Genomic DNA, 24601 nt, shown 5'->3' on the forward strand with positions numbered 1-24601 from the left:
GGGGCACAGAGCCTAGCACTGTTCATGGGCCTGTGGACCTGGCAGACTGTGAGGCGGTACAGAATCAGCTGCAACATTAACCCATTCAAGAGTACATTTTTTAGAACGCTGTTTCAAAATTTTGCGTCAGTGTTCTAAAACTCCATTGCTTACAATTACCAGTAGTGACTGTTACATTTAGCATTAGAATGTTCAGTTAAGAACACTCCAATCACGTGTTTTTGATCTTACACCTTAAAGGGTTAAGCACCGCTCAGTACTTAAAACTACCCACCACCACAGCTATGCTCAGCATCTTCACTCTATGCGTAACTACGCTTACTGTACCATGACTGTGTTCATATGCTGGAATGTACTGATCACCCAGACTGTATTCACAACCAAGACCGCACTCATCGCCTAGGCTGCATTCAGAAGCAGTGCTAAACTATTCATGAGCAGACCTGCACTCACTCATGACCTAGACCGTATACATAACCAGGACTGCACTCGTCTCGACTGCGCACTTAACTGTGACTTCTCCCGAAGACGGCGCAGTTTGGCATTTGAATTTGAGACTGAAATTTCAAATACGCTACAAATTCTCGGCAGGCCCCGGCCGCATACTCAGACGCGCAGCTGACTGGCGGAGCAGTGAACACATTCTTCCAGTCTCTGAAGCCTGAGACGGGAATCGGGGGGGGCGGGGCACGCGAAACCTGCTCTAATTCCACACGGGGAGATGGAAACCTGAACGAGAGACAAACAGGAGAGCGGAAAAGGAGGCAGTGCTGGGAAGTGAAATGGGTTTGAGGAGCTGCAGCGCTGACCTGAAACCGCAGACACTTTCCCACAGACGAGGGGAGGGGCCGCGTCGCACAGACTCAACAGCAGGGGCCGTCTTGCAGACGCAGAAGGGGATTGGCTTTGTCAAACAGACTCAAACTGAAGGGTCGTCTCGCGGAGAATCGGGAGGAGGGGGCTGTCTCACACAGACTGAACAGCAGAGCCTGTCTCTTAGAGACAGAATGGAGATTGGCTATCGCAAAGAGACAGAAGGGGAGGGGCTGTTTTATAGAGACCCAATCAGAGGCACTGTCTCACACAGACTGAACAGCAGGGCCTGTCTCTTGAAGACAGAATAGAGATTGGCTATCGAAAGGAGACAAAATGGGAGGGGCTGTTCCACAGAGACCCAATCAGAGACACTGTCTCACGAAGACTCAACAGCAGGGCCTGTCTATCATGGAGACAGAATGCCGATTGGCTATCACAAAGAGACAAAAGGGGGTGTGGCTTTCTTAGAGACTCAAGGGGAGGAGTCATCTCAAAAAGACCCAGTGTAGAGGGACGGTCTCCTCGGCCGTGTTCGTTTACAGATGGCCGGTACCCTCCCAGCCGTATGATGGGAGGAGCCCAGGGAGGGCGTGACATCGCCGCTCGTCGCTGCTGCATGGGGGCAGGTGGGTCGGCAGAGTTCTGCTGGGAAGGCCCGGTTCGAGTGAAAACTCCACCCAGGAGTCACGTCTCTTACCGACTGGGAGCCTCTACACTGGAGCGCACCCATAGAGACCCACGGGGAGGGGGTATCTGAGAGATACCAAAGGTGGGGCTCTCAAAAACAGAGAAGGGGAAGAGTTAACTGCCACAGGTGCTCTGGCATGGCTGCGAATGTACCGAAATGGAAAAGAACACAAAATCCAATCGGACAGGGACACAGTACACACAGTGAATAAATACCCAGACTGGGACTTTATGAATTATGGAATAAGACAAATATTTACCAAGGCCTGCATTAATTCACTGCTTCTAGCCTTATTCACATAATAGCAACAATACTAATATTGTGTGAATTTCTACTGACGTGCTTTTCAAATGACTGCACTATAATCTTCCGGAAAGGTTTAATTAACATGTAGTATAGTATGCATGCTAAATTTGCCTGGAGAATTACAGCCAGCTCTCTGACAAAGGAGTTATATCGCCACCTGGTGGTCCTCCAGCAGAACATTTCATAAGAGAATGCAGTCCTCACATAGCAGTGATCACCCAACGCATGGGGTTGAAGGGGTGCTGCTATCGCTCAAGAGCAGGGGTGCGCGTAAGCAACGCAGTGGTAAGACACGGGCGCATTTACAGTACAGCTATCAGCCACAGGGATACTGCATGCTGGCTGCAGTGGGCATTCACAGGTGTATATATATATATAGAGTGCAGGGATCAACAGGTGCGTGGTCTTCACTCACAGGTGTTTGTAGATTGCAGTGATTATGGATCACAGATGTGCAGAGTGCCTAGAGGGAGGGAGGGAGAGAGAGAGAGAGAAAGAGGAGGAGGAGAGGGAACGTCTGAGACCCTCTGGTCGGTCTCCGCTCCAGCACTAACATTCCCCGTGCGCCAGACGGGCTTTGATCCTCCCTCTCTCCCTCTCCAGAGCGGACTCTCCACTGCTGTCAAACACGCTGCTCCCTCTCTCTTTCTCCCTCTCTCTCTCTCGCCGCGCAGAAACTCTCCAGCCTTTCCTCATTGAGAAAACACACCGTTCTCTCCCGGTGAGGACGCGCGTTCTCTTCCTGCCAGCGCAGAGAACACAACCTGCATTCGTACGGAAAGAAAACCCATCAATCTCGCGCACATCCATCTGCCAGAGGTGGAAAATACAAGGATCAGTAAGTCCAAGCCCTGCCACGTGTTTTTTTTTTTGTGTGTTTTTTTCCACCCATGAACTGAGCCAGCTGATTTCACCAATTGGTTCCACCTCCTGGGTGATCACTCGTGCCAATGAGCAAATCCAGGTGATTGGAACGAAATACTGGGCAGGACTTTTGCTTTCTGAACCTTGATTTTCCACTTCTGGCAATGTTACACAACCGCACCCATTTCACACTCATTACACACAGCAAATTCCGCGCTATATCCCCTTACGCGCGGACACACACACCCATACGTGCATGCTCACGCACACACACGATTCACTTCCAAGAGGAATTAATTAATGTTTTAGGAACAGACTACCTTGGAGAACGGGGGCAGCTGGAGTACCTTGCTCACTCTACAGCTCTAACCAACAGGCGCATTTTCTCCCAACTAACAAGGACACTTTTATTGTTACCGAGCTCCTCGGCACAATGACAATCAGGTAATTTCCTTAGAGACCCACAACGCCTAGCTGCTGCTTCCTTTTCCAGACCGCAGAACCCGTAGTTGTGGACGCTCCGGGAGTGGAACGTGTGCAGGGAGACTGTGGGACTGAGCAAAAAGCCTGGGGCTGGTGTGCAGGGAGACCCCCATGTCCTGCAGACTGAAACCCCTCCTTCCTCTGGAGCCCGAGTCCAACTGAGCATCACTCACCTGCTGCCGGCACGTCTGACTTTCCACCATACCGCGGGGGCAACCCACGCACTGGAGCAGGGGTTTTTTTAACCCTTTCTGATCCAGGGGACCCCCATCATTAGATAAGAAAGGGTTATATTTTAAAAAAGGGTTTTAGGTTTTGAAATATTTTCCCAAATCTATTCATCATCACTGCACATCAAGTCTAGCCAGGGGCCCCCTACAGTACCTTCAAGGGCCCCCAGGGGTCCACAGACCCCCTGTTGAAAACCCAGGCACTCACGCCACCCGGCAGGCTACATACACCCCCCCCCCTATATTTTTTCTTGCCTCTTCCACCTCCACCTCTCATTCTGTCCATTTCACTTGCACACCCATCTCTCTGACCCTGTCCACCTTGGTTACACACACACACTTCTCAATAAAGCCAGGACAGTCAAGATCCCATTTGTACACACACAAAGCCCCCCCCCCCCCCCCCACACCCTTAAACACCAGGTTGACACACTGCCACAGTCAAGTACTTTATTCTTAATAATGTCTTTTTTTTTTCTTTAAAAAAATCATTTCAATATACAACACAATTTTTGACAAGACAATTCTGTTAACAGCTAAATTCAGCTCCAAGTTACAGGGTGCTCAGAGCATAGGCAGGCAGAGAGAAAGAGAGAGAGCAGAGGAGGGGAGAGAAAGAAAGAGAGCGAGAGAGAGAGAGAAAAAAGACAGAGTGAGAGAGGAGAGGAGAGAGAGAGAGCAGGAGAGAGGAAGGGGGAGAGGGGACTACAATGCTTAGTACAATATTACAAATAAAACAAAAGGATTTTTTTTCCCCAAAATAAAAAAAAAGAATAAAAAACAGAAAGAAAAGGTGGAGCGCAGAAAGGCTGGAGCGGCAGGGCTCCACTCCTCTCACATGCAGTTTAGTCTCCAAGAGAAAAGAAGGCTTCAGCTTTTCTGTGTCTCTTTACTTTGTGCCACAAAAAGCAGAGGCTGGACTGAGTCCCTGTGCCCAGAGCAGCCCGTACTGTCCACAGCGGCCTGTACTGGGGAGACCGGAGATGAAGTCTGTACTATGGGAGGAGCGCAGGGAGGAGGAGGAAGAGGAGTCTGCTCCAGGGCAGAGAGCAGTGGGCTTAGTACTGGGAGGGGAGGTGCCGCATCTGTATTTGGTGAGGAGGGGGGAGAAGGGGGAGTGGTCTGTACTGGGGGGGGTGGAAGGGAACGCCCATCCCCGTGTTCCACTGTCACAGCCTTTTGTGTCACGGCGTTGAGGAAAGAGTCCGTCTCTCTCTCTCTCTCTGTCGCTCGACTCCGCCCATAAGGCCACGCCCTCCGCCCGTCTTCAGTGTCGGTGCGTCTGTCTGTCTGCCTCCAACTGGCTGGGCAGACGGCAGCGAGAGGTGGTGGGGGGGGTGCTGGTGGAAGGTGCGCGTGCGGGAGGGAGGGGGTGGGGGGCGGGGCGGGGGGGAGAACATGGTCCGTGGTTTAGAGGAGGTGTGAGGCGAGAGGTTAGGCTCGAGACCAAGGACAAAGATAGAGGGGTGGCTGGGTGGGGCCGGGCGGGGCGGGGGGGACTCAGGGTGGGATGTCCATTCTCTAGCCCCCCAACACAGAGACGCAGTACAGTCACCACTCTGTCTGTACCCCTGCAGAAAGAGAGAGAGCAGAGTCAGCATCGCAACCAGTGATCATGCTCTGATTGAGTATGTAAGTGATTGTATGAGTGTGTGAGTGAGCGTGTGTGTGCGTGAATGACCACAACTCTACCTGCTATCTGGAGATGTAGGTGTACGTGCGTGAGGGCGACCGCCCCTCTGTCTGCCCATTGGCCGACACATTCAGGAAGTCCCAGATGAGAATAGTGTCGTCATGGGAACTGCTGATGATCTGGAATTCATCAAACTGCAACCGGAACACACGGCCAGAGTGCTCCTGCAAGGTACACAGGTTTTCATCATCATCATCATCATCATCATCATGACCGAGATGCCTCCAGAGCGACAGCACTGTAGGAGCACACACTCACCACCAGGGTGCGCAGGCAGAGGGTACCAGCTGGGGCTCGGGGGTCCAGGGCAGCCTGGAGATCCCACACCTTTATCTTACTGCAGGGAGGGGGCGAAACAAGGACAGGAGAGAGAGACAAGTTAAATACGATTGGCTTATTCATAAACCAAATGGGGTCCAGTGAATTTTTCTATTTAACACTGATATTTGAAAATGAAATATCAAGATAACTGAATATGAATATGAGGGGTACGCTACTTTTTTTTTTTTTTTTTTTTTTTAACAGAGAGACCAAAAGGGAACCACGTACAGCACCGTTTTGTGAAGCCAAAACATATTTGCAGCCAATGCGTTTCTCGTCCAATAAAAATTATGGAAATCAAGCAAAAGTGTTTCAGACTACATTTTACTGTTGCATTCATGCTGTGAATTTAAAACAGAACGGTAATTTACTGGTCTACACCCATAGGCTAACTTTATAACAGTCATTTCTCTATAGTCTACACCCATAGGCTAACTTTAGAACAGTAATTTCTGTAGTCTACAACCATAGGCCAACTTTAGAACAGTAATTTCTCCAGCCTACACCCAGACATAAAAATAATCCAAAACTACTGATTTGACAGAAAAATAAAACAAAGTTCAGGGTTACATCTTCGTAAACATAGAACAATCGCATAAAACGATAAACTATAAACTTACAGCAGTCCAGCGTTCTCACGGACCATGTTTATGGTGGACGGCTCAGTAACACATGAGCTGCCCATCAAGGACACAGGACAGGACTGCTTTCCCACTTTTAATCCCACTTTAAATACACCTTCAAACTGGTTTGCTGTCACAACCTAGTTTAACAATCCCACCGCAAACTGGACCAGAATTGTCCAAATAGGAACCAAACTGGGATTTCCCAGAGAGAGAAACCGGACAGGAATTTCCCATAGACAGCTTTGGAATGGTGTGGTTTGGGGAGAAGCGTCAGAAAATTTTGGGGGTGGGGGGGCGTTGCTGTACGTTCCATTTCATTTATTACACTATTGGTTGACAAGGACATCATGGTTGGGGTACATGCCTGTCCAGTGAGCGCTACTGAGCTCACTACCTAACGGAGGACTTGAAGTGGTGTGCAGTGATAAGACTAAAGAACAGTACCAGAGGACCACATAAACAACTACTGATCTTTCAGTAACCATATTCAACGCTTCAGATCTTTCAATTTAACAAAGTGTATTATCTAACCTATGAAGACTTATTTATCTAATAGTGCTGAAACATTGCTGGCAGGGCCTTAAGACCAACGATCTGATCTCAGAACACTCCCAGGCCATACTGACGGTCACTATGCTACATGATTGGCAGTCGCCATGCGCGCAGGGTAGGCCCCTCACCCGTCGTAGGCTCCGCTGACGATCCTCTTGTTGTCGAAGCGGATGCAGCGAACCAGCTCCTCGTGGCCCTCCAAGACCCGCAAGCAGGCGCCGCACTCGATATCCCAGAGCCTGAGGAGAGAGACACCAGCATGCTCTACACCACCGCCTACAGAATGATCTAGACTCGTTTACAGAAACGTCTGCACTGTCAGTACTGCGGCCACCTAATCACACCCTTTATCCGATTGGCCACACAACCCCTTGCCTCCCTGCCCACTTTGCCTCCCCCTAAATGAGAATCAAGCTCCCAGTTGACCTGCTTAGTTAAATGAAGGGAAAATAATTTTGTCCTCCATTTTGAATTTATAAAGTTCATTCTCGGCTTCCATGTATTCAGTAAGAGCATTTGTGGAACAACAACAAAATGAGTGTAGCTTCTTTTCAGCTTACAAGGTTATGCAACCGTGTCGTGATATCTGCAAATTACCTCCATTTTTGGCGTACACACACTTGCACATGTGTACGCACATGAAAATGCATGCCAGCACACACACACACACACACACACACACACACACACACACACACACACACACACATTCTCAGACTCTGACCTGATGGTGTTGTCAGAGGAGCCGCTGACCACTAGCCTGTCTCGGTACTGCAGGCAGGCGATCCCACGCTTGTGCCCGTTCAGAGTGCGGACGAACTCGCACGTACTGGTGCTCCACACCTACAGACGGGAGAGGGACAGACAGATTAAAGCAACACCACAAACCGAGCCAGTGTTCCACAGGTTCAGGGAGGGAGACACTGTTTGATCTAACACAGATGTACTGCTGCACTGCAGATACAGAAACAGATTAATCCAATTAATCACACACACACACACAGAGGAAAAACAGGAAAAATGACAAATTACATTCATTATGCAAACAACCATACTGGTGCACCGCAGCTAGAATAAAAAGCGAAAACAACAGACGAAAACAAACGATACCCATTAGTCAGCATGTGTGCTGGTGCTCTGCTGAAGAGCAGGTGTGCACACACCTGTACTGCAGACACCCAGGCCTCCCACCATTTTGTCCTAAACTGCAAACTGTGACAATCCAAAACCAGAGGGCCTACCAGTAACTCCTCCTTTGGTTTTTTTTTTTTTTTTTGGTTTGCTCGTCATTTCCGTACGGTAAACTTCAATTCGTCCTCTCTCGATTAGACTGGTAAATCGAAATTCCTGACTGCCTCATTTTTCAAAAATGCGACACTCCCACGAACTTGGAATTCCTTGCAATATCTGTCATCTAATTTGACGGCTATGTCAATTTTGACTGAATTTCATTTTTAGTATCGGAAAGAAACAGACATATGAAAGACATTAGCCAATAAAATCTTTAGGCTCCAAGATAACATCACCTAGCCAGTTTCCCTAGTTTAAAAGCCACAACCTAGCTAGTGGTAAGGAGGAGTGTGTATAAAACTATAACCTAGTGTGGTTACTAGCTTAGCAGCGTAATTAACACAAATGGCAGTTTGAGCACTAACAGGTGGCTGGTGGCACGGCCATTTTGAAACTGCCATACCAGTTATTTGAATGCAAACTAGTGAAACCTCTAGTAAACACGTCATAACAATTTATTGGTCTAGGTGATGATGTCCAAACTGGGCAGTGAACATTATAGTATCATCTGCAGATTTCAGTGAATTAAAACTGCCTTTTCTTTGTAACAACATTAGATAAATACAAATAAATAGGGCACGTTTGTGACAGAGAAAGTAGGAACCAAGACTGATGTCATTTTCTCGACCTAGGGTATAAGTGTCCAACTTATTCTTATAACATGCCTTGAGAATGCACTTGCTTTACATTTTTTTAGAAAAACACAAAGCCCGATTTAGAAAAAATAAAACGGACTAAAGAATGAAGTGTGCGTGTAAAAAGAAGTACATATATGATTATATTTTATATACGTAGAGACACCCCAGCATATCAGTATACCTGGACTACAGATCCGACCGATTCCTAGAGACAATAAAATGAATTTATGATTTGCCCACACATGAGACAAATAATTTATTCTTCAAAGACTTAAGCACAGATGTGACGGGTGTAAGGGAGACAGACACAGGGCTCTGTGTGTGCGCGTGCATGTGTGTGTGGGTGTGTTTCTACTAGTCCATTGTTTGGAACACTACATTAGCACTGATGGTGTTAAACTTCCCTTTGTCCATTGTTTCTCAATCACACAAACAGATGCGAAAAAACAGACACCCTGACAGAGAAGCAGCGTGCCTTTCAGCCACAGACTACTTCTCTAAATCTAATGATTAATGTTCACAGACTGTGTTCAGCAGGCTACCCTTACACTCCTGTACATCACCATAATAAATTATGAGCAGGTTCTGACTGTGAGCTACAGTGGGTCTCCCGCACTTTCAGTAACGTCTGTTACACAACAACGCCCCCTCCAGGTCATATGTGGAGCGTACAGGACACAAATACAGGCCCAGTTACACAGGGGAATTTCTGCTTAAACCCTGTACATAAGTCATAATGAATGAATGTGGCATTTAGCTGATGCTCTTTTCCAGAGCAACTTACACAGACGTTTCAACATTAAATTCATTCATGCAGTTGGATATTTACTGAAGCAATGCAGGACAGTACATTCTCAAGAGAGTACAATGGCAGCACTGCAGGTTGGAACCGAACCCACAGACAATGAATTACAAGCCCAGGACCCCAAATGTTATATATTACTTATAGGTTTCCAAAGTGGGGGGCACAGAGATGGGGGCAGTGTTGTGTAACAAAGGTTCCGGAGGCAGGGCGACAACGGGGGGGTGCGTTGAACTACAAACTACCTGGCTGAATGCCCAGCACTGCTACCACCAGTCAACGGTAACCCACAAAGCCCCAGATCAGGAGCCCAGCGTTCCACCCACCACCACGCCCCCACGCCGACGGAGGCCCACCTTGATGGTGCGGTCCCCCGACGCGGAGACGATGTACTTGTCGTCGAAGTCGACGACGTTGACGGCGGCGCGGTGGCCGACCAGCACGCGGCGCAGGCTGATGTCGGTGGGCGAGGCCATGTCCCACACGGCGATGGAGCGGTCCTTGGAGCACGTGACCATCAGCCCGTTGCAGAAGCGCAGGTGCAGCACCGCCTCGTTGTGGTGGATGAGCGTGTTGAGCACCTCGCCCGAGTTCACGTCCCACACCCTGAGAGAGAGAGAGAGGCGGAGCGGGTTCAGAGGCCCGGCCTACGCTGGTCACATGGCCTAACGGACCCGGCCCTCGTGGAACGCGGCCGCGCTCACCTGACGGTGGAGTCGGAGGAGCCCGTGACGATCACCCGCTCGTCATACTGCAGGCACAGCACGGACCCCGTGTGACCCGTCAGGATCTTCAGGCACTCCAGAGTCTGCTTATCCCAGATCTGAGAGAGAGAGAGAGAGGGGAGAGGTGGGGGAAAGGGTGAGAGGGAGAGAGAGAAATGGAGAGTGCAGGAAAAGTGGAGAGTTGCAGAGAGAGAGATACACACATTGCTTATCCCATATGTGAGAGTGATAGAGTGAGAGAAAGAGAGGCAGTCACACATATAAGAGCGAGACAGGCTCGCTCACACACACACACACACACACACACACACCTTGATGGAGTTGTCCCTGAGGCCGCTGATGATTTTGTCATCGTCGTACTGCAGGCAGTAGACCCCTTTACTGTTCTCAGAGCGACACTGAATCCTCTGCAGGTTGTGCCTCCCGCATCGCCAGTTAGCCTCAATCGTCTGACCGGAGAGGAGGGAGAGAGAGAGAGATAAAAACAATGTTACATGGAGGACAGCACATATTTTAGGAGGTTATATACAGAATCGCCATCATGTCTAGTGTGGTACCAACCGGATCAGTGATATGGACAGGATTAGGTTAGAGACAGGATTACTAAGACATTCGAAGGAAAATACAATCTCACCTCAATATCCTGGATGATTTTGGGGTACAGGGAGTGGTAGTACGAGTTTGGTGGAACTTCTGTTGTGCGATTCTTGAACAGGTACTTCTCCCTGTAAAGAGGCAGACGGGGAGATAAGGCCACTGTGTGTCTAATGCACACTGGAACCACACCTGGCCAGCAGAGGCAAACAGTGCTGCTCCCCTATGCTGTGCACAAGTTTGAAAAGCATCCTCCCCTCTCAGACAGACACCCCTACACCCTCCCATCTAAGACAGAGTTCCCTACACTCTCCCCTCTCAGATAGTGTTCCCTACATCCTTCCCCACATTCTCCCCTCTCTGTTCCCTACACCCTCCCCTCTCAAGACAGTTCCCTACATTCTCCCCTCTCAGATAATGTTCCCTACATCCTTCCCAACATTCTCCCTCTCTGTTCCCTACACCCTCCCCTCTCAAGACAGTTCCCTACATTCTCCCCTCTCAGATAATGTTCCCTACATCCTTCCCCACATTCTCCCCTCTCTGTTCCCTACACCCTCCCCTCTCAAGACAGTTCCCTACATTCTCCCCTCTCAGATAATGTTCCCTACATCCTTCCCCACATTCTCCCCTCTCTGTTCCCTACATCATCCCCACTCAGACAGAAGTCCCTACACCCTCCCCTCTCAGACAGACATCCCACCCGGTCAGGCCCCTCCCCTCCCCTCCTCACCACTGGTGCCTCTCGGACAGGCCCTTCCAGAGCGGGTCGGTGCGCACCATGCGCTCGATGAGCTTCTTCCACAGCATGCCCTCGGAGATGACGCGCTGCCACTCCTTGCACACCAGCTCGGCCGAGCACAGCGAGCGCGCGTCCAGGAACGACAGGATGTTCTCCGCTATGTGGTCCAGACCCTGTGCTGCAGGCCCGGGGAGAGCATGGAGTTACAGAGCCAGCCATGAGAGAGCGTGCATCTGCAGTACCTGCATGTGCGCTATGTTACATTACAGGCATCTGCAGTACCTGCATATGTGCTACATTACATTACAGGCAACTGCAGTACCTGCATATGTGCTATGTTACATTACAGGCATCTACAGTACCTGCATATGTGCTATGTTACATTACAGGCATCTGCAGTACCTGCATATGTGCTACATTACATTACAGGCAACTGCAGTACCTGCATATGTGCTACATTACATTACCGGCATCTGCAGTACCTGCATGTGCGCTATGTTACATTACAGGCATCTGCAGTACCTGCATATGTGCTACATTACATTACAGGCAACTGCAGTACCTGCATATGTGCTATGTTACATTACAGGCATCTACAGTACCTGCATATGTGCTATGTTACATTACAGGCATCTGCAGTACCTGCATATGTGCTACATTACATTACAGGCACCTGCAGTACCTGCATGTGTGCTACATTACATTACAGGCATCTGCAGTACCTGCATATGTGCTACATTACATTACAGGCATCTGCAGTACCTGCATATGTGCTACATTACATTACAGGCACCTGCAGTACCTGCATATGTGCTACATTACATTACAGGCACCTGCAGTACCTGCATATGCGCTATGTTACATTACAGGCATCTACAGTACCTGCATATGTGCCATGTTACATTACAGGCATCTGCAGTACCTGCATATGTGCTACATTACATTACAGGCACCTGCAGTACCTGCATATGTGCTATGTTACATTACAGGCACCTGCAGTACCTGCATATGTGCTACGTTACATTACAGGCATCTGCAGTACCTGCATATGTGCTACATTACATTACCGGCATCTGCAGTACCTGCATATGTCTATGTTACATCGCATCTGCAGTACTGCTAGTGCTATATTACATTACAGGCACCTGCAGTACCTGCATATGTGCTACACTACACTACAGGCACCTGCAGTACCTGCATATGTGCTACACTACATTACAGGCACCTGCAGTACCTGCATATGTGCTACATTACATTACAGGCACCTGCAGTACCTGCATATATGCTACATTACATTACAGCCATTTAGCACATGCTCTTATCCAGAGAGACTAACAACTTTTTACACAGTATCCATTTATACAGCTGGATATTTACTGAAGCAATTCAGTTTGAGTAACTTACACAAGGGTGACGGCATTGTCTTACCTGGGCATCGAACCTGCAACCTTTGGGTTAAAAGCAGTCCTCTGACCGCTATACTACACCGGTGCCCCCTACGCTACACAGACAGCGGTCCTTACCTGGCAGCGCCGTGATGAAGTCCCTCTGCAGCATGGGTTTGAGGTAGGAGTTGATGTGACCGTGCTGGTAGTGACACATGCGCGAGATCAGGTGCTCCACGAACTCCACCTGGTCTGCCTCGGACCACTGATCGAACAGCTGGATGCACACGTCCTTCTCCTTCTCATAGTTCCCCTCCGACGGCCGCTTCCGGGAGCCCGTCACCGTCCCGTTACTGATCTGGGGTCAAAGCGGGACGGCAGAGCCATTTTACACACGCGCAGAGACCTCCACAGGCTGGAATGTGCTTAGGAACATCAACGCATCTTGTGCTCACTTCAGGCGTTTTACCCATGGACAGTGCATTGTTGAATTTTATATCGTATAGTGTACTGAGTGAGTGAGCTTAAATCCAGAGTACACCGAAGAGCTCTTCCCATGTAGAGTGCACTGGTTTTAGAGTACACTGGTGAGCTTTATAAATGAAAAACACACTCGTAAGATTTATTCCAGGATACACCGTCAAAGCTTTAATCCAGCAGTGTATGATTACAGTATTTTCTAATGTGGAGTGGAAAGCTTTACCAATGTGGTGTATATTGGCAACCCTTGAGTTCGTTACTCCAGCACAACATACCATGAGACTTTCACAACGCAGAATGTACCGGAGAGTTTAGCTTTACGCTGGAAGAATATGCAGGCAAGCCTTACTAATGTAGAAAATACAGGCAAGCCTGACTGATTCTTGCAAGCCTAACAAGTGTGGGCTTGTGCAACAGCTAGCTTTATCCACGTATACTGTTAAATAGTGTAATTTCACTCAACTGTATTTAATGACAAGGTTAACCAGTCATTTGCAAACCAGCTGTGTGTAGATATGACGGAGTGTGCTGGTGAACTTCTCCTCTGTACAGAGGTTTATATTGTGCTGGTTTTCTCGTCTTGTGTGTGGTAGTTTATAATGTGCAGCTTAGCTTATTTACATTGGGTGATAGTGTGCTTTTTTTTGTCTACAGAAGGCCTTTTAGAAGTCACTCTTTGAGTTTGAGAGAGAGTGAGTGAGAGAGACAAGAAGGAACTACAATACTTTTTACAATAAAATAAAAATAATCCAATTAAAAAAACAGCATGAGAAAGAAAGAGACACAGAGAAACAAAGAGAGGGAGAGAGACAGAAAGAGGGAGAGATGAACCTCGTACCTTGAACACAGTGGTCTTCTTTGGGGAGAGATCCTCATTCTCCATGACAGAAGTGTTCTGGAAGAGAGAGAGAGAGGGGGAGAGAGAAAGAGAGGATGAGTGAGTGAGAGAGGGCGGGGCACGGACGGCAGCACAGCAGCGAGACACGCAGGCGGCAGCGGGATGCACCGGGGCGGGGCAGGGGGGGACGGGGGGAGGGGGGGGGGCACAGAGACAGGAGGAGCCAGTAACACAGCCAGGTACGGGACACGGGCATTTCCACACCCACCACGCCCACCCCAGGTATCTGCCCAACTACCCGCCGTATTGAGTCTAGGTTCAACCCCGCCCATTTTTACTGCTCTGGTCCTAGCGGCCGCTTCACTGTTAAATATGAGCCATACTCAGGATTTCCAGAGAGGGGAACCTGGATATGCGGATGGAGAGAGAGAGAGAGGAGAAGAGGAGGCAGGACCTATACAACCACCATGTAAGGCTGAGTGTGCGAGCGCGGGCTGCTGGGTTTGGAGTGTGGAGTGGAGGCCCAAGGCACATATTTTCCCGGTTTTTGGGACTGTATGGAAATCTCCTGCAACCGCACCCTCCCCACCCTCCCCCCCGACACTCTGAAGAACTATGTCTGCAGAGGTCTGGGATGCATTATCCTACAACCACAGCAGGACCACACTTCTTGGGCCACAACCAGGAGCCCGCAGAATGAACGGAACAGGAACATGTGTGGTCCTGCGGCGGTCACAGTGATAAACCACATCGCTGAGGTCCAGACATGGGCCTAGCACCAAACCCTGTAACACCCCCCCTTCTTGTACCCCACAAACACACACACACACGCAACAGAGCAAGGTTCACACATACAATCAAGCTGTCAACACACACACACACACACACACACGCACACACACGACAGAGCAAGGTTCACACATACAATCGAGCTGTCAACACACACACACACACACACACACACACACAGTGGAGGGGTCTCAGGGACAGGGGCCCTTTCCTGTTTGCTAACATGGTGGCTGAACATCATCATGTTTGGCGTGTGCACGTACGTGCGTGCGTGCGTGTGTGTGTGCATGTGTGTGTGCAGACGTGCATCCCTCAGTCTTACAGTGGAGGGCCCGTTGGCACGGAGGCTGGCGGAAGGGATGTAACAGTCACATTGAGGCACACAGAGAGACAGACAGACAGACAGACAGACGCTGTAAGTGCACATGCAAGAGCAGCAGGCAAACAGAATACAAAATGATGCAAGCAAACAGGACCAAGAGGCAGGCAGGCAGGCAGGCGGGGGGTGGGGGGGGGTGGGGGTTAGGTCTCACTGTCGCTCCCATTGGGTCTCGCTGGGCCCAGCCCACCCCGTTCTCCCAGAAGGCTTTGCAGTGGACTGAACTAAAGCAGCAGACATTTCCCACAACTTTTACATCGACTCAGTGAGCCGGCAGCAGCTCAGTGCTGACTACCCAGACCGGTTCAGACCCCAGCAGAGCAGCACAAAAGCGTTAAAGGAGCCGAATGTGAACGGGGCCAAACCTGGTGCCAGGAAGTGGGAGTGTCAAAAAGAGTTTAGGGTGGGGCATGGGGGAGGGTCTATGCGCATGTGAGGGGTAAATCTATCTGGGGCAGGACGATCATAACCGTGATGGAGGGCAGGACCTCAAAGGGACACGATTTTAGGCGAGGGTGGGGTTAAAGGGCATAATATGGGGCAGACTGCAATTTCCTATGTTCAGTCCCAGCTCCATTCCATATCATGATCCAGAGAGAGAGTCCATGTACTCCTGCTACCAGGACGCCTGCTCACCGGCCTCACGTTTTGGGCGCGTTCCCCTGACTGTGGGCGGGGTGAAAGTAGAGGCTCTGCCCAGAGCAGACGGTTGAAAAATTACAAGTTTGAGGAGAGACAGAGCAGGCAGTGTGCAAACATGGAATAACGACTTCCCATGAAAAACTAGCCAAAGCTTCGTATTCCCTCCCTACGGGTTAGATTCGCAAGTACCTGGTTTACTTAAACCAGCATTTACTACGCAAATCCTACACATGCTCCATGATTCTGAGTGCTTCACCTACTTTCCTGAATTACGAGATGTGGGAAGTCACAGGGCTGCACAGCACCCTTACAGAAAAGAGTAAACCTGCATTGGGGGTGGGGCTGGGTCTTGTCACTCAAAAGATAATTTGACTCATTGGACATGAGTTACGGAGGGGGGGGGGCTGAGGATTCCTGACTGGAGTAAGAGGGTGAAGACTGAATGGGTTACACAGCACGGACTAATGGGAGCGCAGCAGGAGGGGGGGGGGGGGGCACTCAGCACACGGGAGGGAGTAAGGAGTAAGGAGCAGAACCTGACTGTGGCCCCGGGTACTGGGCATGCTCTGTAGACACCGCAGTGCACACAAGCTCTCTGCCACCGAGGAGCAGCCCAGCCAGAGAGAGCGAGGGACAGAGCACTGCGGAGGGAGAGAGAGAGAGAGAGAGAGGGAGAGGGAGAGGGAGGGAGGGAGCGAGAGAGGGGGAGAGAGGGACAAAGAGAAAGAGAGAGGAAGAGGAAGAGAAAGACAGTGAGAATGGAGAGACAGAGAGAAAGAGAGAGATTACACAAAAGCAAGAGAGAGGATGGAACAAGAGAGAGTTGAGGGGGAGGAAAGTGAGGGAGAAACAGCTATTAGAGCCTCACCTCCACACACACACCCAACACACACACACACTGACAGACACAGACAGACAGACAGAGCGACTCAGTGTCAGTGAGAGCGCACACACACTGAAGCGCTGCTGGAAGGAGAAGGGAGGAAGATGGAGAGGCACGTTTAGTCACTTCTACACACTGTGCTACCGAGACAGGAGGGTGGGGGTGAAAGGACAGTGAGTCTGTTAGGATGGTGCACTGAGAGCACACACACACACACACACACACACGCGCACGCACGCACAGGCACACACAGGCACACACAGGCACACACAGGCACACACACGCACATACACAGGAGCTCCACCAGAGAGCAGCATCTAAACACCTGTGTACACCAAATTATACCACGTGTTGAATCTGTGTGTGTGTGTGGGTAACGTGAATGCGTGCAAGTGTGCTTGTGTGCATGTACAAGTGGGTGGAGGGGGGGATATACTAATCAGGATCAGCTAAATTTCTAGATTATCTCTGAAATCTGTCGGAAACTAAATACAATGTCTATTCCTCAAGAACACTACTCTCAATGTGAACTGTTACACTAACCTGACTCATTTGGATTTCTGACAAGAGGTAGTGGGGCCACTGCATGTACATTACCTGCCACTTAAAAGATAAGTTTGGTTTTTTCGACTCGGAACCATTCTTCCGAATTGTTTCTCTCTCGCTGATTGGTAATGACAATAATTCTGTAATATTTTTCATTGTGGAGCTTTGGTCACCCCAAGAAACTCCACTCCACTCTGCTTTTCAATGCAGTCTAATGAGGCCACGCTAACTATACTTGAAATGCCCTCAAATGTGGTTTTCCACCTAATAAAAGCTTGAATAGCATATACGCGTTCAGTAGTAGAAGTGTGAGCAGTTACTGCTCCAAATTTTGCATTACAGAAACACTTCCTCACTTGCAATGCAGCAGGCTGTATTCATGTGCACCGGTGGGTGTGGCGGTGCAGTTATGCGCTACAGTAACTTCCTTGGCGGCGCATCACACACTCTTCTTGCTGAGGTTCTCACTGAGAACAACATCTGCTTCCGCTAAAAAAAGTAGTCCGTCAACTGAAACATCAAATGCCTGGTAATGGATGATAAGAAGTTACATAAATGAATGTTCCCCTTCAGGCTGTGCAGTTATTTTGAGGGAGGTTATTTTATGGGCATTTCAAGGCTTGATTGCATGGGCCCACTAGACTTCATTGCAAAGCAGAGCGGAGCAATTCTTGGGGTGACCAAAATTATTGTCATTACTGAGCTGTATGGTTGAAATAGTTCAGAGAAATGGGTCAAAGTAAAATAAATAAATAAAAATACTATTATCATCCACTTCTCTAAAGCCACCAGCCTCCATTCACAAAGAATCACAGCCTACCATTACACCCACATATTATACAGAGCAGGACAAGTTGGGGAAGGATGACATCACACTGCAAACAAACTGCAGTGCATGCTGGGGGACAGATGACCTCACAATGTGTGAAGTACATACTGAGGTGAATGTGGGGGGAGGATGAAATCACACTGTGTGAGGGAATGGATTCATCCCTGACCATAGCAAAAGCCATATTTATAAGCAAAACTATGGTTGGAGGAATCCTCATTTCTCCAGTTTCATTTCTGACTACAAGGCAGTAGCAAGACAGAAGCCACAGAAAAGAAATGTGTGGGGATATGGCTTTTGTGTCATGGTCCTCAAAAGGTAAAATGAGAAAGAGAAAAGGTCCCGACAAGACACATTTGAGTTTCCTTTCTGGGTCAGCTTGTCCTGCACTGATGACATCACACCCATCGATCACCTGACTACAATCAACTTAGAACATTCCAAATTGTTTTACAATATCAAGCCCTTGAAATGGACATTCCTACATTAAAACACATGCGCGGGTTCCAGAAACTATCAACAATTTGGCAAATTAAAGATCTACCTGTGTTCAGTTGCAGGAAGATGCCATTTCTAAAAAAAAAATTTTACTGAAAAAAAGAGCTCATTCACATAATTTTCTTTTACACAAGCACGGTACAATTTATATAAAGATTAATGTGAATGAAGGAAAGTCTGAGCCACTAAACTTAAATTAAATGAACCAGCTGAGGTTGCATACAATTTTGTTACTGAATGTGTTGACGTGAAAACGGTTCTGTTTGTAAAAGCGGTTGCTCTCTTACGCAGAAATAAACCACAAATTGAATCTGCGTGTTCATCAGTGAACTAGGCATCACAGGCTTTAAATTGTCTGTCAGCTAGCTTGCTAGCTAAGTAGCTATGCTTTTTAGAGTTCAGTTACATTGAGGTACACTGACCCTTCAAGCACTACCTTCTCTGACTGTGGGTTGAAGTGGGTCTGTCCGACTGCTAACGTTGTGAGAGGCTGGAAAGGTTCTGGCCCATGAACTGTCCGTGCAGTGAGAGTCTGGGCTGGATCAACCACGTGGACCACCGACCATGCAGGGCTCTACAGGGCTCCCATTTTAGAGGCTCCTGAAAAATGATGTGTGCTAATGGGAAAAATATTTTAGGAGCACATATACTAATTGGGCTGCATTAGTATGGTCCTACATTTTTTAACAGAAATGTGCTCCTTAGAAAAAATGTTACACAGAGAGGTTGAACAAAGTCTTAGCCTGGGCCTCAGTAGTCGCACTGGGTCGAGGTTCTGGGTGGCTAAAGTGGGCCTTGCCAGTGGGTCAGTGTTCAAATTCATAAAAAAATTCTGCAAAACCTTCAAATTTCTACCTTTTCTTCCCCCAAAACCTTCAAATGTTGTTAAAAATGAAAGAAATGACTGCTCATCACAATTTGTTTGTGTCCCAGTTACTACCATCACAATCCTTTTTCCATGTTCATCATGAATACAGTGGACAATTATTCTGAAAATGTATAATTGTTCTATTTTAGATTGTTCAAACCATTTTGATAAACAGAAAATAAAAACGATTCTCTCTAAGTTGGTTATAGGCTACACTGCGGTTACTTAGCAAATTCAAACACCGATCTGCCTTTGCAGCCCCTATTCCCGGCAACCACATACACTTCCCTGCAAGTCATTCCATACTTTCTGAAATTGATGCGATTAGTCGTTTGCTGTGCCATGAAATTCAGACGGCCATTAAGTAACTGGGGGAAAAGATACTCGTTAGCATATCCACACTTAAGCGCGTTTTCCAAGGACTATCACAGCAGATTACAAGCTAGTTGCCCAGGGTTACATACCAGAATAGAGGTCTGAGAATCTGTACAGGCATGAGTAGTCAGAATTTGAGTAGACGAAGAGCGATGCTCTACAGTCAGGAATGGGAGAACAGAACTGACAGGGCATGGGTCTCTCAGTAATGAGCCTTCATCTCCACTCAGAAACCTCATGTGAAAAACTCTACACTAAGGGGAATAATCTAATGACACGTTTATTCAATCTTCACGCCGTGGAGCTTATTCAGGCCTTCTACTGGAAAATAACGGTTACTGACCCAAGTGCATCGTTTAAACCGAGCATTCCTTTCGCAAAACACAGCCACTGTCCTGATGTGCACAGCTATCTTTTCTGGAAGAGTTCAAATTCCAAACGGAATTTTCAAAGCCCCCTTTCAAAAAGGAGGAGGCCAATTGCACCCGCCAAGTGACGACAATCCAAGATGCGCATTTAATTACAAGCTCAATCAAATCTCATTCAATGGAGACAGCTGGGATGAATACCATAATACACAGTGTACCCTCAGGACAGGGCAAATCACTGCCTAAGAATCACCACATTGTACACAGAGCTCAACTAATGAAGACAACAAGCAAAGAGTGAAAGAGGGCCAAAAATTAGAAAACAATCCATCCAAGTTTCATCAAACTGTGCTGTGCACATTGAAACAGAATATGGGGTGGAACTTTCATGTGGCTTGGAAGAAGAAAATGATTTAAACTTCTACAGAAGCAGCCGAATGGAAACAGGTGCTGGCTCCAATTTTGGCCGTAAGGACACAACAGTGGCATGGCCAGAGAACAAAGATTACAAGAATAAACAGCTTGCCTATGTAGCCTACACATTGTAGAAATGCATAAGACTAAAATAGTTTTCTTCATTTTCACACAGCCAGAAAACTTAATATCATTGTTCACAAACAATGTTAAAACCAATCTTAATAAATAAACAAGATTATAATTATATATGTACTGCGTGTGATCGAGCAGTTTTATATTTTGCTCTTATGTGAATGACGGAAGAACTAATGACTCTGGCAAAATCACAAAGCTATGCTTGTGCAGGAGCTAAACATGAAAGGCCTTGCCTTTTCAGGTTGAATGAGGAAAGAATGGATGTTGAGGTGTTTTATGAGAAGGACCCTGGATCCCTCTCCCTCAGTACATCCTGTGCACACCAGATAAGAATGCAATGCAGTACTGTGCTGTATGCTAACTACATTACCACGTAGGATAGCTGCCATCTTAAGCAACATAGCCTACACTGACAGCTACATATTCACTGAACATCGCCATATCAACATGGGGGAATGCATAGACAACTGCATGACTGAACCCATTATAATTCTACTTGATCTCAATCTACTGATTTTTCTATCCTGTGCCACATGCACTGCTTTGACATATCCATTTGCTGTTGTTTTCGGCCTTGCACCATCTTTGCTCTACACACACACCACTTACCAACACAGGTGCTTTGAGTAAGATAAAAGCACTAAATAAATACCATACCAAATAATATTATCAATATGTGAAAACATTTCCAATAATATTACTAAAACACAACAGATTATGAATAAAAGTACAAAAATAAATGTGAGCCAGTCATATGGACAGCAGGCTACTTAGCAACTTGATAAAAATCCATATTTATACTTAAATTAGCCTAAATGTGGAGCTGAAACAGCAATGTAGCTATATCAATTTTTGCACTCACCTAAGCCATTCACACAACAAGAAAGTAATTGCAGAATCAAATCAAACCTTACTGGTTGCTCCAAATAATGAAGAGTATTTAGAACATCCAGTAAGATTCAATATATATTTTTGGACTCACCTAAATTATGTAATAAAAATGTAGCTTTGAAGAAATACAACTGTGGTGTCAAAACAAACCGTACTAAGTGCTCCAAATAATTAAGCATATTTCTGGTTTGTTAATGGTAATAAATTAATTTGGCAAACTATGAACACAAATAAATCCATGTTTATCACATGCTGTTTCCACACAGAATGGCTCCATATACAAATATTTTAACTCACTGCTATTATGATATGCAGTAGAAAGCAGTGTTTCAGCTGAACACATTCTTAAAATCACTGAGCTACAAAATGTAATATTCCTTAGTGGAACTATTAAAATGACATCTTATCTGAAACTGAAAAATGTGAGAAAAGTAAATTATTTAATACTTCACTCATGGTGGTCCCTTCAATGATCCTTGTTTTTTGTGATGTACATACTACATAAATGAAATTGATATTTGGGCTCCAATACTTGGATGAAATGGCCAGTTTTCAAAAAAAAAAAAAAAAAAAAGGCCTAATCAAGTTTTTTGAAGATTTTTTTTCTTGAACACAGAACCATAAATATATGAATATGCAAGATATTGAGTAACAGCAGTCCTTTCCAGGAAACAGCCCAAGCAGAGCCAAGAAGAGGAACAGTAACAAATTGCCAAACGTTTTAAGTGTAGAATGACATTAGCCTAACACTCGCAAGTGCCTGAAGAAACAGCAGGCACGATATAACCACATTCAGCACAACTATGCTCCCAAAACAGACTGAACAGGAAGCTCTCTTCTAATCAAATTGATCCTGAGACAACATAATCTGTTTGGCAGGCCCCATACACAGGGCCACTTTCCACTTTGTATCTTGCTTATTCTGTAACCTATTTAGCTGGGCTTTTAGAGAATGGTTTCCTCTACAGGCTTCAAACCCTTTAACCCTGCAAATAGCAGTGCTCCCAAATAACATAATCTCTGGTATTTAACAAAGATCCGCCTGTCTCTGTCTTCTCATCTGTTTGAGGGTATCACCTGTCTGGTTTAACAGGCGCAAGCGTCTGCACAGCTTCCTTAGCTAAATTAATTTGAGATTGTATTATTACAGTAACTATCTAACCTAGTCTGTTGCCAGCCATTTTTGCACTACAATAGCTAGCACAGCTAATGAACTAGCTTACGCTAGCTAGCTAATGTTACGTTTGCTGGGTTTAGGAATCAAAACAATGAAGCTCCTTCTCTCTTGCATACAAACACACTATAAAACGGACATACACAGGAATACATTAAACACATACACTTCAGCGATTAAAAAAAACCCAAAATACAATTACAACACGGGTAAAACTGGCTAGCGGTTCAGTCAACCTCAGCAATGACGCCACAGGAGATAGCTGAAGCTACTTTGATGGCGAACAGCTCGCTAGCTTGCACGCTAATTTAACTGTCCGTTAAAAATACACGCCAGTAGCTAGCAAGCTACATTGCTAGCCAGGAACATTTGGAACAAAATGTCCTGTACAGCCAGTTCACGACAGACGTACATTCCGGCCGATATTTAAACACTCAAAGATAGTCAACGAACTACGTGAATACCAAACACGACATATTTTCACAAAGTACTGCCTAGCTAGTAGGCTAATGTTTCTAGCTAAGAGTTACTTCCTTCTACGCAGCTTTAAAAAGCGCATACACGCAATCATACATTCACACACAGCGTGAGAAACTCAAACCTACAGCGAACAAAGGCCTGAAATTTACTCAACATAATTTACATTTATTTTATTTTTACGCGAATGTGTCTGCTTTGTGCGTTTTACCGACACATCCAGCGAGCTAGCCAACTGGGCAATTGATGGTTGGGCCGAATGGCGCAGCGGCGCCGCAGTGAAACGCTCACCCACTATTTGAGCCTCATAGCCGGGAAGTCCTCAGACAACCCTGGCCGCTAATAGTACAATTTTGTCCCCACCTTCACGTTTCAGATTCACCATGGACCCTTCGCTGTCAGTAAAACCAGCTGCTCTGGGTATCTGTAGTCTTGTTAATCGAGGCAGTGTTGCCCTCAAGAAAAATATCGACCTCCGGCCCTCCCTCTCTGAATTTGTCTCTTTCCCTTCTGCTCCCCCTCCTTTTTCTCCACCTCTCTGTCGGTCTGGGTTCATTTCTTTCTTATTAATACAAGCCTCCTCACCCCAATCTGTAGGTCGTCGCTTCTGCCTCAGATTTTCTTTCCAAAGGAAGACGAACTTCCTATGTAAACTTACCATCAGCTCCAACGTCTTGTCCTCCATCTCCGGCTCCATGTTGTTGTTCCCCCGAAACTCGCAGTGAAAATGGAAACCCAGCCCTGCGTCTGCGGCCTGCGATTCGGGCTACGTCACTGCGCACAGCAGAGAGCGATACAGCACCCTCCTTCTGGCACACATAGCCGATTGGCCAAGCCTTGAAGTAGAGGGTGTTATTTTGATGACGTATTCGCTTAGATTGGTTGATTCTGTAGCAGATGCGATCCTGCGTTTCTCGCATTGACACAAGAGTGAGCCTTTGAGATTTTCGGTAGTGGCAGGTAGGCAGCTACTCGGCGTAGACAAACTAAAGATAAAACGGGGAACGTGAAATAATATAAGTATCGATTAATGATTAGGAAATGCACAACAATACATTACCACAGCGTTCATTTCAGCAGTCGTATCAAATCAACGAGCGCGCACCTCCAGCTTTTTTGAAGCTGAGTGGGGGAGCGACTCATTTAATCCACAATTTGGACGTAATTAATTCAAGATTCTTATTTTGAATTACTTCAATAATTAATTAAACGTAGCTTAAAACATATTTTCCCCATATATGAATTCCTACTAATTTC

General features: G+C 47.0%; 1 protein-coding gene across 4 annotated transcripts; it reads right to left on the bottom strand.

The window, feature by feature from the left end:
- Nucleotides 1-3823: 3823 nt before the first annotated feature.
- Nucleotides 3824-24159, bottom strand: LOC135250082 (F-box and WD repeat domain-containing 11-B). 4 transcript variants are annotated; one of them, XM_064326006.1, is made up of 14 exons: nt 24003-24142; nt 16420-16524; nt 14074-14130; nt 12894-13113; nt 11362-11548; nt 10669-10759; nt 10346-10483; nt 10014-10132; nt 9666-9915; nt 7304-7422; nt 6708-6818; nt 5339-5417; nt 5080-5244; nt 3824-4958 (listed from the first exon to the last, which is right to left on the bottom strand). In XM_064326006.1, the coding sequence occupies exons 1-13, from the start codon at nt 24039-24041 to the stop codon at nt 5083-5085; spliced, it is 1677 nt and encodes a 558-aa protein (XP_064182076.1). In that variant the 5' UTR covers nt 24042-24142; the 3' UTR covers nt 3824-4958; nt 5080-5082. The 4 variants fall into 4 exon arrangements, with proteins under 4 accessions (XP_064182076.1, XP_064182077.1, XP_064182079.1 ...); XM_064326007.1 differs by lacking the exon at nt 16420-16524 and having other exon boundaries at nt 24003-24159; XM_064326009.1 differs by lacking the exon at nt 16420-16524 and having other exon boundaries at nt 23930-24016.
- Between the last annotated feature and the right edge of the window lie 442 nt (nt 24160-24601).

Source organism: Anguilla rostrata, chromosome 3, assembly GCF_018555375.3.
Source record: "Anguilla rostrata isolate EN2019 chromosome 3, ASM1855537v3, whole genome shotgun sequence".
In the NCBI taxonomy this organism is placed as follows: domain Eukaryota; kingdom Metazoa; phylum Chordata; class Actinopteri; order Anguilliformes; family Anguillidae; genus Anguilla; species Anguilla rostrata.